Below are 19,389 nucleotides of genomic sequence, written 5' to 3'. Positions count from 1 at the left end.
GAATGAAGACAATCACTAAAGGTCAACAGCGTCTGATTGGACACCTGGTTACACCATGTGACCTCCTGGTGGAGGGGACGGTGTGGTAGAAACTGTCGAGGCTGATGTACACAAAAATAAGGAATGACTCAGAGGTGCTCCTCTACTAGGCTCCATAAAGACTACAACAAAGCTGACAGCTGGATCAACATCATGGAGACGCTCCTCTGTTACGTCTGATTCTGGAGGCAGCATTCTGATTGGTCAGATCTCTGCTCATCAGAAGTGAACTTTAAAAAAAATCAACTATGACCTGAAAATAACTTTGATTGGTGACATTATGCTGCTGGTGTGGAAGCTAACATTGACTGGATATGGGTTAAAGAGAGACGTGTTGCTGCCATCAAATTCAAAATGAGCTAATTAGTGAGGATGCTGAGCATCCACACTATTGATATTCGCATCGGCCATTTTGTTTATTATCATTCTTCCGCACCGGCTGTCTCCTCCTTCATACTTTGTTGTACTGACACCATTCATCATTTTTAAAATATGGCTATTTTCATGATATTTTCAGCTATTTCAGGCTACTTTCATGCTATTCTTATGCTATTTTCAGTTTATTTTAGGCTATTTTCAGCTATTTTTATCCTTTTTTTGAGATACTGAATGCAATTTTCAGCTACTTTTAGGCCATTTTCAGCTATTTTCAGCTATTTTTGTGCTTTTTCAGGCATTGAAAGCAATTTTCAGCTACTTTTAGGCCAAAATCAGCTATTTTTATGCTATTTTCAGCTATTTTTAGGCTACTTTCAGCTATTTTTATCCTTTCATGAGCTATTGAATGCCATTTTCAGCTACTTTTATGCCATTTCATGCTATTTTCAGCTAGTTCTGTGCTTTTTCAGTTGAACACAATTTTCAGCAACTTTAATTCCAAAATCAGCTATTTTCATGCTTTTTTCAGCTATTTCTATGCTTTTTCAGGCATTGAATGTAATTTTCAGCTACTTATAAGCCAAAATCAGCTATTTTTATACTATTTTCAGCAATTTTAGGCTACTTTCAGCTATTTTCTTATTGCCATTTTCAGCTTTTTAGGCTACTTTCAGCTATTTTGATCCTTTCTGAGCTACTGAATGCCATTTTCAGCTACTTTTATGCCATTTTATGCTGTTTTACGCTATTTTTTTCTGCTATTTTCAGCTGTTTTTGTGCTTTTTGCTATTCTCAGCAGTTCTTCCACAATTCAGCTCTCAGCATCCCCATGCAATTTCAGCTAAAATTGCAATTTTGATCTAGTTTTTTTAGTTTAACATCTGATATGTTGTCTCTGTTCAAGTGTGAGATTTAAAATTATTAACTCTGTTTTTATTTAGCTACACAGCAACCCAACTTTTTTGGAGTTTCTTTCCTGAAACATATCTAAAAAGGAAAAAATGAAAACTAGTGAAAATGCAGTGGTTGGCTCAAACAGAAATAAAATATTAAATCCAATGAGATTTTTTCATGGTCAAAAACAGACGATGTTGCCGCCATGTCTGACCTGAGGTAACCTCCGTCAAAGGTGACCAGCAGCCCCTCCTTCCAGTAGATGGTCTTGCTGCGGCGGACTCTGAAGGTGCTGCAGCGGTTCCTCTGCTGGTTCCCAGCAAAACTGTGGATCAGTGAGCTCCTGCTGCGCCGGCACCTGGCGTTCCTATTGGGCTCAAACGACTGAAAACAAATGGCGTGGACGTTTTAGTTCAACAGTGGAGTGTAAAGGATGTTAAAGTCCCCACACGGCAGAGTCGGTGATATCATGACTGCAGGGGATTCTCAGTACCTGCAGGTCCATCTCTGTGAGGCTGATCAGCATCCTGGCGATGAAGCGCTCCCAGAACCCGGCGGGAACGAAGCTCATCCTGACCAGGCGCTGCAGCGTGTTGTTGGTCTGCTGTCGGAAGCCGTGGATGTCCATGGCGGGCTTTGGGGGGAGGAGGTGGGGCAGCAGGTAGCTATGAAGGAGAAGAAGACAGAACTAAATCCTGGTTTATGCTCCTGTGACGGATGTTTACAGTACCTACGCCGCCGTGACCATGCCATCGTCACCGCTACATACCGAGGTGTCCTGCAGTACAGCATCAGTGCGATCTTTACGATCAGTTCCTGGTGCCTGGGATATTTTAATGTTAACCGGTATCATGTTTTTCTCCTAAAAGTAGAGCTCCAGGCACTGGTACTGGTTTAAAAGTACTGGTACTGGTTTGAAAGTACTGATTTATCATAGAAACCCAACGATGCCCAGCTCTAGTGGATCCTGTATGGCTGTGCCTGAGTGCCGTAGCCTGGATTAATACTGGGGTTTAATTCTACCGTGTATTTGTAGTGTCACTGTACCAGAGGAGTCTAGCAGTCTCATGGATTCATAGTATTACTGATTTAAAGATGTCTTACCTGTTGTTGGCCACGGGCAGAGCGATCTCAAACTTGGCGAGGAACTGGAAGTACTGCTCCTCGGTCTGCTCCGTGAATCCTGTTCCTACCAACAGCATCTGCATCAGAGAGAACGCCGCAGAGCACCAGCATCAGCATCCACACACCAAATTTCACAAGTCTAATTTATGACTTTTTAAGGCATTTATGGCCTTCTTTTTTTTTAAAGTCTGAATAAAGACTTTTAAGACTTTTCATGGCCTAAAATCCAAAAGTCAAACTTGAGAATTTGCTAAGACTTACAGTCATGGGCGAAAGTATTCGCACCCCTGGAATTTTTCCAGAAAATACACCATTTCTCCCAGAAACTGTTGCAGTTACAAATGTTTTTGGCATACACATGTTTATTGTCTTTATGTGCATTAGAGCAATAGAAAATTGAAGAAAAAAGCCAAAATTTATATAATTTTATACAAAACTCAAAACATGGGCCAGACAAAATTATTGTCCCCCTCAGCTTAATATTTGGTTTCACACCCTTGGAAAAAAGTAACTGAAACCAATCTCTTCCTATAACCATCAACAAGCTTCTTACTCCTCTCAGCTGGAATTTTGGACCACTCTTCTTCTCCAAACTGCTCCAGGTCTCTCAGATTTGAAGGGTGCTTCTTCAACAGCAGTTCTGAGATCTCTCCATAGGTGTTCAATGGGATTTAGATCTGGACTCATTGCTGGCCACTTCAGAACTCTCCAGCTTTGTCTCCAACCATTTCTTGGTGCTTTCTGAGGTATGTTTGGGGTCATTGTCCTGCTGGAACACCCATGACCTCTGACCCAGACCCAGCTTTCTGACACTAGGCCCTACATTGCGGCCCAAAATCTTTTGATAGTCTCCAGATTTCATGATTCCTTGCACACAGTCAAGGCACCCAGTGCCAGAGGCAGCAAAACAACCCCAAAACATCCTTGAAGCTCCTCCATGTTTGACTGTAGGTACTGTGTTCTTTTCTTTGTAGGCCTCATTCTGTTTTCTGTAAACAGTAGAATGACGTGCTTTTCCAAAAAGCTCTACCTTAGTCTCATCTGTCCACTAAATGTTCTCCCAGAAGGATTGAGGCTTACTCAGGTACAGTTTTGCAAACTCCAGTCTGGCTTTTTTCTGTCTCTTTGTCAGCAGTGGGGTTCTCCTGGGTCTCCTGCCATAGCGCTTCATCTCATTCAGATGACCACGTATGGTCCCAGCTGACACTTTAGCACCCTGAGTCTGCAGGACAGCCTGAATCTGTGTGGAAGTTGACTGAGGATGTTTATCCACCATTCCAACTATCCTGTGTTGCATTCTTTTGTCAGTTTTTCTCTTCTGTCCACGTCCAGGGAGATTAGCCACAGCTCCATGGTTATAAACTTCTTGATTATATTACACACAGTGGACAAAGGAATTCAGGATCTCTGGAGATGGTCTTTAACCTTTAGATTGTTCATATTTTTCCACAATTTTGCTTCTTAAGTCCTCAGACAGTTCTGGGCTCTTCTTTCTCTCCTCCATGCTTGGTGTGACACACACAGACACACAACACAAAGGTTGAGTCAACTTTTAGACATTCTAACTGGCTTCAGGTGTGATTTCTAGATTACAGCACCTGTTACTGCCACAGGTGAGTTTAAATGAGCATCAAATGCTGGAAATAAAATGATTTACCCACAGTTTTAAAAGGGGACAATCATTTTGTCCAGACCATTTTTGGAGTTTTGTGTAAAATTATGTAAATTTTGTCTTTTTTCTTCAGATTTTTTGTGTTGTTCCAATGAACATAAAGGAAATAAACACATGTATACCAAAAACATTTGTAATTGGTGTATTTTCTGTAAAAATTCCAGGGGTGCCAATACTTTCGTCCATGACTGTATATGGCCTTGAATTTAAAAAGACTTAAATCAGACTTTTTAAGACTTTTTATTGCCTTATTTTTTCACTTTTAGTCATTTTTGAGAGGACTGAATTTTTTAAGTCCATTTTTGAGACTTTTCAAGAATCTGCCAGGTTCTTCTCTTTTCTTATTCTGTCCATCCCAACCATGGACACCGTCGCAGATCTGTTGGTGAGTGGATTATCTGACCTCAGCCTCGTCTCCTTTGGCGTCAAACAGCCAAAGCTCTGAGACTACGTCTCCATCCTCCACCTGCTGAGGTCACATCTTCATCTCCTTCTAGTAGCTGCTGCTGCTGATGTTCAGAACCATGCTCTCCTGGTTGTTTAGTTAAATGATTAAATCTACCAATAATCCAATCCTCTCCATATTAATGATAAATGTGATTAGTCATTGTTAATTAATCACAAAGCCTGTAATAATCAGAGCGTTTTGTTTATTTCAGATCCACTGTGGTGAGCGGTAAAAATGTCTAAAAGCGCTATTTCTTATGTAGATTTAAAATCTGGTCCAAAAATTTCTGGACTTAACCGTAACCAGTGTGGTTCAAACACCGCCATTAAAAAGTGGGCGGTCCCTGCTGAGCTGTACTGTCAGAGCTGGGTCTTGACTCATCGATGCCTCTGATTGGCCACATTTAGAATGCTACTGACAGTCACCTCACAGCTGCAGTCTGCAGGGACACCATGCTCACCCTGAGGTCCTCAGCCCGGATCAGGCCGTTCCTGGCCACGGAGCGAGACGACTTGAGGTGGAGGATCCTCTCGAGACACTCGGACAGCCACACGGGACACAGGAAGTAGAGGGTGCACAGGCCGTGGCTGGTGTCAGGGAAGTGCAGCAGAGTTCCCGTTTCTATCAGGAAGCTGATGGCTGAGAAGAACAAACAGACGAGGACAGGCAGAATCAGCTCCGTCATGTCAGCGTGGGACAACGGGACAGGACTGACACGTACCGGTCTGCAGATCTTCGTAGTCTCTGATGTCACTTCCTGTGTTCTGCTCCAGGATGTGGTCCAGCTGAACGTCTGTTAGGTACTGGACGTCTCCCACCGCTGCTCTCCTCGTCTTCTCAGCTATCACGGCGTCCTGCAGAGTCAGGTAGCTGCGAGGGATCTGTGGAGGGTAAGGAGAAGACTTTAGCACACAGGAGGAGCTCCAGGAGGGTCTGGGTGTCCCTCTGAAGTCCTTGGTACATCACACAGGGCTTAGGTGTGAGAGATGATGCTGAATCACACAGAGGGGGATCGTAGCTCTGATATCATGATGACTGTGGTTAATGTCGCTTCAATTTCTCAATTAAATATTTCTAAACATGTTTGATCATTTTAGGGATGTTCTGCTCAGACTGACAGATCTCTGAGCCACTCATCAGTCTGCCCAGTAGATCTCTGAACCACTCACCAGTCTGCCCAGTAGATCTCTGAACCACTCACCAGTCCGCCCAGTAGATCTCTGAACCACTCACCAGTCCGCCCAGTAGATCTCGGAACCACTCACCAGTCCGCCCAGTAGATCTCTGAACCACTCACCAGTCCGCCCAGTAGATCTCGGAACCACTCACCAGTCTGCCCAGTAGCTTGTTGGCTCCTGCTGAGCTGCTGCTGTCCTTCATGGAGAGCGCCACCTTGTGGATCAGCTTCTTCAGCATGTTTAACCCCTCGAGGGTTTTACAGGAGACTTCACTGAGCACAGACAGAGGAGACAGGTGAGCAGGTGAACCCTGGATCCTGCATCAACCACATACACCTCTATATGCGAGTCATGTTTTACGCCGATGTGACCCACATGGGTGTTTTTATTGTAAATCAGCAGTAATTCTTAAAGGTTTCTCACTGCAGGTGTTTCCAGGTGATGTCAGGGAAACCTGAGGCCCGGGCCCCTGATGGTGACCGGCACAGGGCCAGGATGTAGGCCCTCAGCGTGGCGATCCTCTCCGTGCGAAACTTAGTGTCGATCAGATCTAAATGCGTCCCGACCACCACAACGGCCGAGTTTGGAGCCCGAGCCTGCAGACGACAGAACAGCTGATGTGTGAATGAGGACTGAAACACAGAGAGAGACTTCCTGATGGACGTGGCGCTCTGATATCAGGAGGAAAAACCCGTTAGCCTGGTACACTGGTAGCCAGGGGTCAACGTAGGTTAGTAAGGCCCCGTACAAACCGTCCCAATACCGAGAGAGGGCAATGAGGCTGCCCTATCATATCTGACAGGAGGTGACAAGTATGAAGTCTGTAGTATGCATAATAAAAACTATATCTGACAGTAGTATAGGAAACAAACTGTTTCCTGATTAACCTCCTAAAACATCAGAAACTAACACGATGAACCCTGACCTTAAAATGTTTGTTAGATTCTCTGTTCAGCAGGGACCCTCTCAAGCGTCCCAGGGCAGTTTTCTTCTTGTTCTTCTTCCTATTTTCAAACAGTTATTGTGGAACAGCTCAGCTGTTGAGTCAGCGTTTGTCATTTCAAATTAACGACCCATTGGCTGTAAAAACACTGACTGACTAACCACAGTAATGCCATGGTGGTTATTATCCAGTATTTGTCCATTAATTAAGACTCAGAGATGAAAGATGCTCATCTATGCTGCTCAGACGTCAAGTAAACATTCCTCTCTTCATGTGGTCTGAGATCAGGACTTTCCTTTAAATTAGGACACCCCTCCCTTTAACTGGAACATAAACAGCTGATCAGACCTCACCCCTACTGAACAGACCCCACCTCTACTGAAATGAGCCAACACGACTGAACAGACCCCACCCCTACTGAAATGACCCCAACACTACTGAACAGACCCCACCTCTACTGAAATGACCCCAACACGACTGAACAGACCCCACCCCTTCTAAATAGACCCCACCTCTACTGATCAGACCCCACTCCTTCTTAACAGACCCCACTCCTTCTTAACAGACCCCAACACTACTAAACAGACCCCACCCCTACTGAACAGACCCCACCCCTACTGAAATGACCCCAACACCACTGAACAGACCCCACCTCTACTGAAATGACCCCAACACTACTGAACAGACCCCACCCCTACTGAAATGACCCCAACACTACTGAACAGACCCCACCTCTACTGAAATGACCCCAACACGACTGAACAGACCCCACCCCTTCTAAATAGACCCCACCTCTACTGATCAGACCCCACTCCTTCTTAACAGACCCCACTCCTTCTTAACAGACCCCAACACTACTAAACAGACCCCACCCCTACTGAACAGACCCCACCCCTACTGAAATGACCCCACCCCTACTGAACAGACCCCACCTCTACTGAAATGACCCCAACACTACTAAACAGACCCCACCCCTACTGAACAGACCCCAACCCTACTGAACAGACCCCACCCCTACTGAAATGACCCCAACACTACTGAACAGACCCCACCTCTACTGAAATGACCCCAACACGACTGAACAGACCCCACCCCTTCTAAATAGACCCCACCTCTACTGATCAGACCCCACCCCTACTGAACAGACCCCACCCCTTCTTAACAGACCCCACCACTACTAAACAGACCCCACCCCTACTGAACAGACCCCACCCCTACTGAACAGACCCCAACACTACAGAACAGACCCCAACCCTACCGAACAGACCCCACCCTTCTTAACAGACCCCACCACTACTGAACAGACCCCACCCCTACTGAACAGACCCCACCCCTACTGAAATGACCCCAACACCACTGATCAGACCCCACCCCTACTGAACAGACCCCAACACTACTGAACAGACCCCAACACCACTGAACAGACCCCAACCCTACTGAAATGACCCCAACACAACTGAACAGACCCCACCCCTACTGAAATGACCCCAACACGACTGAACAGACCCCACCTCTACTGAAATGACCCCAACACCACTGAACAGACCCCACCCCTACTGAACAGACCCCACCCCTTCTTAACAGACCCCAACACTACTAAACAGACCCCACCCCTACTGAACAGACCCCACCCCTACTGAACAGACCCCACCCCTACTGAAATGACCCCAACACCACTGATCAGACCCCACCCCTACTGAACAGACCCCAACACTACTGAACAGACCCCACCTCTACTGAAATGACCCCAACACCACTGAACAGACCCCACCCCTTCTAAACAGACCCCACCTCTACTGATCAGACCCCACCCCTACTGAAATGACCCCACCACGACTGATCAGACCCCAACACTACTGAACAGACCCCAACACCACTGAACAGACCCCACCTCTACTGAAATGACCCCACCACTACTGAACAGACCCCACCCCTACTGAACAGACCCCACTCCCACTGAACAGACCCCATCACTACTGAACAGACCCCATCCCTACCGAACAGACCCCACCCCTTCTAAACAGACCCCACCCCTACTGAACAGACCCCACTCCCACTGAACAGACCCCAACACTACTGAACAGACCCCATCCCTACCGAACAGACCCCACCCCCACTGAACAGACCCCGCCCCTTCCATCTCTCCGTGTGACTGAGCGAGCGAGTGAGTAAATGAGCGTACCTCGATGTTGAGCAGCCATGTCTGCAGGTTGGCCACAGCCTCCTCTCCTAAGGCCAGGTTCCAGACCACCAGGTACAGAGCCTTATCAGTGAAGAAGCACTGGTTCACCGTGGACATGCTGGCCTGGCCGCCGATGTCCCAGACGTTAAACGCCACCGAGTCCTTCTGTGAAGAGCCAAACAGGACTGAGTCAACCCGGGATGATCAGGGAGAACGTACAAGAGCCAGAAACAGCCAAAGGTGATGGAGAACACAGGAAGACATTAAAGTGATGAACACCTTCGTCAGCGAATTTCATGGTCAGTAAATTTTAAATGAGAAATCCAAACTAAGGAAACAAGTTGTTTCGAAATCACAGATTAAAAATTGGAGAATAAAACATGATTTTTTTGTTTCCTGTTTTTTATTCTCAGGTTAATATGAGCTGTCTGAAGGGCCAAGGGTAGGTCTGTTCCATGTTTTGTTTTCCCATTTTTAAAGAGCTAGTTTCTTGATTTTGGATTTCTTTATTAAAAATCTGCTGGCCATGAGCTACACTGACCCATCTTGGATTTCTACCTCATAACTTTTAAAACAGTTTGCAGAAAAGCTGTCAGAGCATTCTTAGATACTGCATTTTCAGGTAAAGGAGGAACATGAGGCCCATTAACTTTCGCCCTGAGCTCTCCGGGATCTGATCAGATCTAGAGTCAGAGAGAACACTTGTGCAGGGTCTGAGGAACCAGCGTTGTGACCTGAAAACAACAAAATGATGGCCGTTTATCAAGTTAGAGGTTTTGGTCTTTGTGTTTCCCTCTGACTGCATCTTCACATCAGGCGTGATCGTTTCATGCCCGGGCCTGACGGCTCCCTTCTGCCCCGCTGGTCTGCGTTCACATCAGTACCATCATTCTCAGAGCACACTGGTGTCTGTGCGGTCTGAGAGAGTAAGTAGAGGGATGAATGTAGGAAGTTTGATGATGATGATCTCTACCAGCTTCATCTAAATGACTGACGTTACCTACATTCATGAACAGTTAAATTAATCCGTCACATTTACAGTCTCAGACATTTATTTGATGACTTTTACGACACCATGACAACAGATTTCTAAAGCAGAATATTTCAGCTAACACGTTGTGGTCTGTGGTGAACCGCCTGATTATATTTCTGCACATTTGCAGGGAGCTGCTCTGAGAACGGTCTCCTTCCTGTGAGAAATGATCTGACCCTGTCAGTATATGTATGCCCATGCTGCCTGCGTGCCCCTTACGCTGTTCTTGCCCCCGTTGGGTTTCTCCAGCTCCCAGGTAAAGGTGGAGATGCTGCGCTCTGCTGCGGCGGTGAACGGCGAGGTCCTTCCGAACTGCAGCGCCTCCAGCAGCGTGGTCTTCCCCTGCCTTGGGGGGCCGATCACCAACATCTTCAGCAGTCTGAACGGCTCAGCTTTACGGAGGTGAGCCCGCAGGAACGCCAGCACGGAGCCGGGACCTGAGGGGAGGAGAGGGCGCCGTTTAGTGGTCACCAGGACAGTCGTGATACTTATTAGGACCCTAGATTCTAAATGCCTAGGTACTGGTCTAGAGGGTTAGGGTTGGGGATTAGTCTCGAGTGACTTCTGTGATCACCTTAAATCTAGGATTACTATCTGAGGTTAAAGATGTGAGTCTAGCTTAGATTATCTTAAATCTAGGATTACCATCTGAGGTTAAAGATGTCAGTCTGGCTTAGATTATCTTAAATCTAGGATTACCATCTGAGGTTAAAGACGTCAGTCTGGTTTAGATTATCTGAAATCTAGGATTACTATCTGAGGTTAAAGATATGAGTCTGGCTTAGATTATCTGAAATCTAGGATTACTATCTGAGGTTAAAGATGTGAGTCTGGTTTAGATTATCTTAAATCTAGGATTACTATCTGAGGTTAAAGATGTGAGTCTGGTTTAGATTATCTTAAATCTAGGATAACTATCTGAGATTACAGTTGTGAGTCTGGTTTAGATTATCTGAAATCTGGGATTACTATCTGAGGTTAAAGATGTGAGTCTGGTTTAGATTATCTTAAATCTAGGATTACTATCTGAGATTACAGATGTGAGTCTGGTTTAGATGATCTTAAATCTAGGATAACTATCTGAGGTTAAAGATGTGAGTCTGGTTTAGATTATCTTAAATCTAGGATTACTATCTGAGGTTAAAGATGTGAGTCTGGTTTAGATTATCTTAAATCTAGGATTACTATCTGAGATTAAAGATGTGAGTCTGGTTTAGATTATCTTAAATCTAGGATTACTATCTGAGATTACAGTTGTGAGTCTGGTTTAGATTATCTGAAATCTGGGATTACTATCTGAGGTTAAAGATGTGAGTCTAGCTTAGATTATCTTAAATCTAGGATTACCATCTGAGGTTAAAGATGTCAGTCTGGCTTAGATTATCTTAAATCTAGGATTACCATCTGAGGTTAAAGATGTCAGTCTGGCTTAGATTATCTGAAATCTAGGATTACTATCTGAGGTTAAAGATGTGAGTCTGGTTTAGATTATCTTAAATCTAGGATTACTATCTGAGATTACAGATGTGAGTCTGGTTTAGATGATCTTAAATCTAGGATAACTATCTGAGGTTAAAGATGTGAGTCTGGTTTAGATTATCTTAAATCTAGGATTACTATCTGAGGTTAAAGATGTGAGTCTGGTTTAGATTATCTTAAATCTAGGATTACTATCTGAGGTTAAAGATGTGAGTCTGGTTTAGATTATCTTAAATCTAGGATTACTATCTGAGATTAAAGATGTGAGTCTGGTTTAGATTATCTTAAATCTAGGATTACTATCTGATGTTAAAGATGTGAGTCTGGTTTTGTGATTGTGGTTCTAAATGACCAGAGGTCCCTAGGTTCTACCAGTCCCAGGTGAATAGGGATTATGTAAGGTGTGTATGTTGTTGCAGATGTTGAAGGCGTACCTTCTTTCCGGACCTCCAGGGGGACGTTGGAGATGTTGAGGTCTTCGATGTCGAGCTGCCAAAGGTTAGAGAGCTGACCAAGCTCAGCTGGAAGCTCCCGGATCCCAGGGTTACTGTTCTCAGAGAAACAACACCACTCAGCCAATCACATTCAAGAGTCCAGATGACGCTTTAAAAGAGGTGATCGCTCTGATTCTTGGATGTCCTTCCATCCATCCATCCATCCATCCATCCATCCATCCAAGCATCTATTCATCCATCCATCCATTCATCCATCCATCCAAGCATCCATCCATCCACCCATCCATCCATCCATCCATCCATCCATCCATCCATCCATCTATCCATTATTCATCTATCCATGCATCCATCCATCCATGCATCGATCCACCCATCCAACCATCCATGCAAATTCATCCATTTATCCATCCATCCATCCATCCATCTATTATTCATCTATCCATGCATCATCTATCTATCCATTATTCATCCATCCATCCATCCATGCATCATCTATCTATCTTTCATCCATCCATCCATCCATGCATCCATCCACCTATCCATGCACCCATCCATCTATCCATTATTCATCCATCCATCCATGCATCCATCCATGATACTTTCTTGTTCTGTAGTTAATGGCCTCTTTCTTAAAGAGCCTAAAGCTGAGGTCAGACTCCCCACCATGACCACGATTGTACCGTCTGCCATGGCTGCCACTCAAGTCGTGGCATCTCTATGGCTCTGTGATCACCTGATCAGACATGTGACCATCATAACAGATAGTGAGAAGGTGGAGTCTGACCCTGGCATTATAAACGCTCTGTCTCTGAAGTCAAGTGCTGTGAATGTCTGAGACGTGTCAGAGCGGCGAGATGAGCTACCTGTTAGAAAACAGCTGCAAACAGCTGCAGCAGGACCGACCACACAGCAGCAGCCGTTCCCACAGATCGAAGGATCTCATTGGTCAGCCTTAAAAGGCTGATTAATTCTGACTTTATGTCTTCAGTACTGTTCTTAATGGGTGGCTGGAACTTGTTCCACATTCTTTAGACGCCTGGATGGCGAGATAGAGAAACTCACTTGGAGAGGTAGAGCTCGGTGAGGCTGTGCAGATCACACACCGACTGAGGAACCACCTCCAGCTGGTTGTCGTTCAAGTAAAGAACTTCCAAGGACTCCCGGAGGATCATGGGAAACTCCACCAAGCAGACTGTGGAGTGAAATGCACAACAACGTCAACAAAACAGTTACTGAGGATTATTATGGCGCCGCGCCGCGCGGCACAGCGTCTTTCCTACAGAGGAAGGATCCTGGACTTTGAGAAAGACAGAGTCTAAATGTGGACTCAGTCCTGTATTTATCTTTAAATAAAGCAGACGTACCTGGGTCAGGCTCCCTCTTGGTCCATGTGGTCAGGAAAGCCAACCTCCTGGATTTAGGCCCCTCCTCTGATCTAAGGCGGAGGATTAAAAGATGGACACACATCATAATCCAACAGCAAACTGAGATTAATGCACAGAGGTTTTGGTCTTTGTGTTTAACCAGGATGAAAGTGTCAGCGTTTGAAAAAGAAGCCAATGTAGACGTGTTACACCAGAGTAAAGCTCAGAGTCAGCATCAGCTGGGCTCATATTAAGATCACAGATAAAGACCGTGGTATTACAGGTCTACAGTCCTGGACAGAGGTGAGGCCTCATCATGGGGACTGATGTGCCACAACCCGGGGGTGGACTGGGTGGTGGGGCTGAACCATTTAGGAAAATGATCTAAATGTAATGATTTTGACTTGTATTGCACATTGAAGATGAACTTTAGTATTAAAGGGAGGGTTATATTTTTTATTTAATTCTCATATATTACCAGAAAAATGTACAGAAATGAAGAAAGTAGGATTTTTAACAGACTATTCCAAAAACATGACACTTGAATGACTGCGTGACATGTAATTCATAACATCTCTGCTGCAAAAAAAAGTTTTAAACTGCCATGGTATCACAAATTTTAGGTAAAAGAAATATTGTAGCGTCTGCGATTTGAAAATTGCAGCAGGCCATACTGCAATTTAAATCTAATTTTTGATTAATTGCCCAGCCCTAGTGGGTGGGGTCAAGGTTGAGGTCAAGGCGGGCCCTTGGGACATCCACCCGCCCGGATGGTACCCTCAGCCGTGGTTACTCACCACATCCACCCTAACGCCGCCCTAAGGGTGTGGCTTTAGTCAATCTTTCCCGTTCCCCTGGTAATATACAAGGACATCCAGAAACCCACCAGGGTTAAGTCAATCCTCCTTCCTGTCCAATGGCGCCCTCAGGCAGCTTACTCGCCACATCGACGCCTCACTGCAGCCTCAGTTTTGACCTAAATGTACCTAAAAAGTTCTGTACAGTACTGTATGAGTGAAAACTAAAGTACAGTTATAATAACATGTACACATAAATATTAAATAGAAATAAAGGAGCTCTGTTGCTGAGCTACTGCTGCTGAACTGATGTCACATGACCAACCAACACGCCATGAGGCACAGGAAGGATTCATCTCAGTCATCTGGTTTTATCCTGTTTTCATCCTCATGGGAGAATAAAATCAGAGGAGAAACTCAGAGTTGATGAACATCCCTGGAGACACGTTGGTAAATCTGTTTATCACCAGCATAGAGTCTTTGATTTTCTTTAACAAGGACTTTAATTTGAAAAATGATGACGAAAAACTTTAGCTTCTGTTCAATTTAATTTCCTTTGACTTGATTTTCAAAGTAAGAGCGCGCGGCTTCCTGTACTTTACAGATCTGACTGTATAATCAGCCTATCTCTGCCCCAGGGGCTTTTATTGTGAAATGCTGCTTCACCGACAGGAAGTTGTGTTCTTCCTGAGCTCCACTACAGTGAATCAGAAGTTTCTATTATTGATATACTTGAATTAAAGGGGGGATCTTTGAGTGGGTTATATATAATCCTGTATTTGGATGGTGAGGACTCTTCTGATGGACCACGCCTGTTTTATTTGGAATACTGAGATCACAGAGACCAGCAGAGCTTCTAACAGAAGTTCAAAGACTCCTGACTCTTGTTGTGGCTGCTGGGTTTGTTGGATCTTGAAATGGTGGAGCTGCTAGAATCAGAACTTTCTAGAGCAGCGTTACTCAACCCTGCTCAACCAAAGAGCCAAATTGTTGTAAAATACCTTTGCAAGAGCCACAATCTAAGCAGTGGAAAGTGGCAAAAACAGCATGAAGTAGCAATAAAAATAAGTTAAAGGTTGAAAAAATGGATGAAAAGGGGCAAATGAGGAGAAAAAGTGGAAAAAGGGTCAGAAAGTAGCAAAAATGGGTGAGAAGTGACAAAAAATGAGTTACAGGTGGCAAAAAAGGTCAAAAAGTGGCAAAAACAAGGCAAAAAAGACATTAGTTAAAAGTGACTCAAAAGGGCAAAAAAAGGAAACAAGTGGCAAGTGGCAAAAAATGGTGACAAAGAGAAAAAATTGGGGAAACAATGGGGAAAAAACAGGAAACAAGTGGTATATAGCGCCAAAAGATAGCTTAAATGGGCAAAATATGGTGAAAAGGGCAAAAAAATGGGATAGAAGTAGCTAAAAGAAGTAGGAAAAATGGGCAAAAAAAGAGGGAAAATAGTTGTGTTAAATCGAAAAGGGTAGCGTATATGGGGGAAAGGTGGCAAAAAATGGTTACAAAGGGCAACCATTGGAAAAAAGTGGCAAAAATGGTTAAAAAAAAGGGCAACAATTGGAAAAAAAAGTGGCAAAAATGGTAAAGAAAAAAAAAGGGGGCAAAAATTGGAAAAAAGTGTCAAAAATGTGAGAAACGTAGGAAAAAAGTGGAAAAATGTTTACAAAAAAGGGCAAAAATTGGAAAAAATGGCAAAAAAGGAAAAAAAAGGGCAAAAATGGTTTAAAAAAGGGCAAAAATTGGAAAAAAGTGGCAAAAATGTTTACAAAAAGGGCAAAAATTGGAAAAAAAGTGGCAAAAATGGTTTAAAAAAGGGCAACAATTGGAAAAAAAGTGGCAAAAATGGTAAAGAAAAAAAAAGGGGGCAAAAATTGGAAAAAAGTGTCAAAAATGTGAGAAACGTAGGAAAAAAGTGGAAAAATGTTTACAAAAAAGGGCAAAAAATTGGAAAAAAAAGTGTCAAAAATGGTTTAAAAAGGGCAAAAATTGGAAAAAAATGGCAAAAAAGGAAAAAAAAGGGCAAAAATGGTAAAAAAAAAAAAAAGGGGCAAAAATTGGAAAAAAGTGGCAAAAATGTGAGAAACGTAGGAAAAAAGTGGAAAAATGGTTAAAAAAAAGGGCAAAAATTGGAAAAAAGTGGCAAAAATGTTTACAAAAAGGGCAAAAAATTGGAAAAAAAAGTGGCAAAAATGGGAGAAAAGTAGGAAAAAAAGTGGTATTTAATGGCAAAAGGATGCTTGAATCGGTGAAAAGTGGTAAAAACAAATTGTGGAAAGGGGCAAAAAGTTTCCCTTTTGAAGGATTTCTGGGGGCTAATATTTAAAATGAAGACATTGAAGAGCCTCATGTGGAGTTTCACTGATCTAGACGCTGAGGAGCGATGATGACTGCTAAATCATCCTGATGAAGAGGAAACGCCCTGATGACCCTGAGGCGGACCAACGGACTCTGATAAAGCTTTCACATTAACGGAGAGTTCAGCTCATTTTGAGCGTATTAACGGGAATCAAAGGGACCGTCGTCTGATTTCTGAGGAACTGCTCTCCTCTGAGTCTAAGCCCGCTGAGCCCATGACACAGCTGACCCTCGCTCGCACAGAGACGGCCTCTGAGGACTTACTTGCCCAGCTGGTTCCTGGAAACGTCGAGGGTCCTGAGCTGAGAGCATTTCCACTTAGCGGGGGCGGGGAGTGTCGCAATGAGATTCCCACACAGCCTCACAGAGACCAGGGCCTGGACGGGGGAGAGGGAGAGGGAGAGGGGGAGATAAACCACACAGTGACTATTTACTCTTGAGGAATTCAGCCGCCCGTTCACTTTCTTGGCGAGCGTCCGACCCTCCATCCAGCTGAGAGTTATCTGAGGGCAGAGCACGCTCAGAGACCAACGGCGGCGTTAACACATCAGACACAGACCCAAGATCACATCTGAGGGTTTATAAAAGAAGGGTGAGACACCACACAGGCACTGGAGCAGGGGTGTCCAACTCTGTCCCAGCAGGATTCAGGTCTAACCTGAGGACTAACAGGTCAACATTTAAACATAAATGTCAACCTCATTTTCACCAGTGATAAAATATGAAAAAAAAACCAGCACTGATGAAAAATCATCTGGAAATTCAAAAAAGTAAAGTGATAAGTTTAAAGGCTCAAATCTGAGATAAAAATTCAAATTTATCAGCTCAAAAGATCAGAACCTGATATTAAAAACAGAAAAATAATGTTTTTAAAAAGCAAATATACGAGGAGAAAGTTGAAATCATGAGTTTAAAGTCAAAATATGACTTAAAATTTGAAATTGTGAGGCTGATAGTTCAAAATATGGGATTAAAAAGCCAAAATTAGGAGCTGAAAATGTCAAAATATGAGCTAGAATTCAAAATGATGACTTAAAAAGTTAAAAATATGAAGGTCCAAATATGGTTAAAAAAGGTAAAAATTAGTCATTTAAAATGTCAACATATGAGAAAAAATTTGAAATCATGTTTTAAAAGTCAAACTATGGGATTAAAAAGCCAAAGTAAGGAGATGAAAAGGTCAAAATATGACTTAAGATTTAAAATTGTGAATCTAAAAGATAAAAATGTGACATATAAAGTCCAAATTCTGAGTTAAAAAGGTCAAAGCATGAAATGAAAAGTCAAAAATCATCAGTTTGAGTCGTAATCTTCAGATGCAAAATTGAACATATGATATAAAACAAATTATTATTTTTTTCCCATATTCTTGACTTTTTTACTTATCTTTCTTTCTCTTTACTTTTTCAGATTATTATCTTTTTTTTTTTTCAGATTTATTTGTGGGCATTTGTGCCCCTTTATTTGATAGATGAGGACAATGGATAGAGTCAGAAACAGGGACAAAAGCGGGGGAGAGACCTGCAGTGAAGGGCCGGAGGCCGGATTCAAACCCGGGCTGTCCACGTACATGGGGCGTGCCTTTAACCACTAGGCCACCTGCGCTCCACTTTTTCAGATTTTTATGGCTTAATAAGGATATTTGAAATAATCAAGGTTAAGTTTACATTATTATACTGGCGTCGCTCCCTCGCCACGCTTCAGATCGACTCATTTAGATCACAGATGTTTGAGCCTGCATGGACAGGTGAGGATTTTATACACCTGTGGGTCTGACTGGAACACCTGAAGTCATTAATTAACAGGTGTGGATGAATACTTTTGTCCATAATGTCAGTTCTTGGATGTTCTGATGAACCGACCAATAGGAAAAAGGTAGAGGATGGACCAATCAGGTTAGCTCTGCCTGTTGTTGCTATGCTGATTTCCTTTGATCTCACTGAGAGAGTCCCAACATTCTATCACACACACACTCACACACACACACACACCCATGGCATCAGATGCCAACCATTCCAGTGAAGTCTGATTGGTCCCTTTATTACCTGAAGTCTTACCTATGAAGACCTGTGATTGGTTTAAAGCTGATTATTCATATCTGAGTCATGATGAGTCAGCAGTCTTGGTAAAACATGAGAGTCAGACCTGTTTCCTACTGATAGTTATCTCAATCCTGAATATCCCCACAGACCTTAAACTACAGCGTTAAAATCTGAGTCTAAACCACTGATTTTCTACAGTAGTCACTGGACGCAGCACGCCGTCAGCAGCGACCTGTTCTACTGGGTCAAGGGCCGTCTGAACGGCGGCGTTGACGGAGCGGCGTGACAGCTGTTTGTGGTTTTATTGACTCACCGATCATCAGTTAAAACGCCTTTACTGATCCTACTTTGATCAGGATCGCCCCCCTCGAGGGTTTTATTACAGTCATTACCGCCGCCGTCACTGCTGCAGGCCAGGGCGATCACAGCCAATCACAGCCAATCACAGCCAATCACAGCAAATCACAGCCAATCACAGCCAATCACAGCCAACCACAGCCAATCACAGCCCTCAGTTTATAGTAGTCTTTAAAACCAATAAAAACTGAATCATCAGAAAAATCAAAGTGCTGAGCTCTAATCTGTTTCTGTTTCAGTCGTCCTCCAATCATCCTCTATTACTATTATTGATCCTCAATCATCCTCTATTACTATTATTGATCCTCAGTCATCCTCTATTACTATTATTGATCCTCAATCATCCTCTATTACTATTATTGATCCTCAATCATCCTCTATTACTATTATTGATCCTCAATCATCCTCTATTACTATTATTGATCCTCAATCATCCTCTATTACTATTATTGATCCTCAATCATCCTCTATTACTATTATTGATCCTCAATCATCCTCTATTACTATTATTGATCCTCAATCATCCTCTATTACTATTATTGATCCTCAATCATCCTCTATTACTATTATTGATCCTCAATCATCCTCTATTACTATTATTGATCCTCAATCATCCTCTACTACTATTATTGATCCTCAATCATC

At 43.4% G+C, this 19,389-nt stretch overlaps 1 protein-coding gene across 1 annotated transcript in view; it reads right to left on the bottom strand.

Annotated features, from left to right (window-relative positions):
- lrrk1 (leucine-rich repeat kinase 1) overlaps positions 1-19,389 on the bottom strand; it is an 82,693-nt gene that overhangs the window by 26,579 nt on the left and 36,725 nt on the right. The window contains exons 11-23 of the mRNA XM_041784715.1: positions 16,610-16,722; positions 13,191-13,261; positions 12,889-13,018; positions 11,806-11,918; positions 10,112-10,329; positions 8,860-9,024; positions 6,158-6,330; positions 5,886-6,006; positions 5,278-5,437; positions 5,017-5,195; positions 2,416-2,513; positions 1,805-1,976; positions 1,526-1,695 (exon numbers count right to left, since the gene is read on the bottom strand). Of these exons, the coding sequence (XP_041640649.1) occupies positions 1,526-1,695; positions 1,805-1,976; positions 2,416-2,513; positions 5,017-5,195; positions 5,278-5,437; positions 5,886-6,006; positions 6,158-6,330; positions 8,860-9,024; positions 10,112-10,329; positions 11,806-11,918; positions 12,889-13,018; positions 13,191-13,261; positions 16,610-16,722 (1,883 nt within the window). The remainder of the gene's footprint in view (positions 1-1,525; positions 1,696-1,804; positions 1,977-2,415; positions 2,514-5,016; positions 5,196-5,277; positions 5,438-5,885; positions 6,007-6,157; positions 6,331-8,859; positions 9,025-10,111; positions 10,330-11,805; positions 11,919-12,888; positions 13,019-13,190; positions 13,262-16,609; positions 16,723-19,389) is intronic.

Source organism: Cheilinus undulatus, linkage group 1, assembly GCF_018320785.1.
Source record: "Cheilinus undulatus linkage group 1, ASM1832078v1, whole genome shotgun sequence".
Lineage (NCBI taxonomy): Eukaryota > Metazoa > Chordata > Actinopteri > Labriformes > Labridae > Cheilinus > Cheilinus undulatus.
Note: the sequence above shows the minus strand (reverse complement) of the source record. Positions and strands in the feature narration are given on the sequence as shown.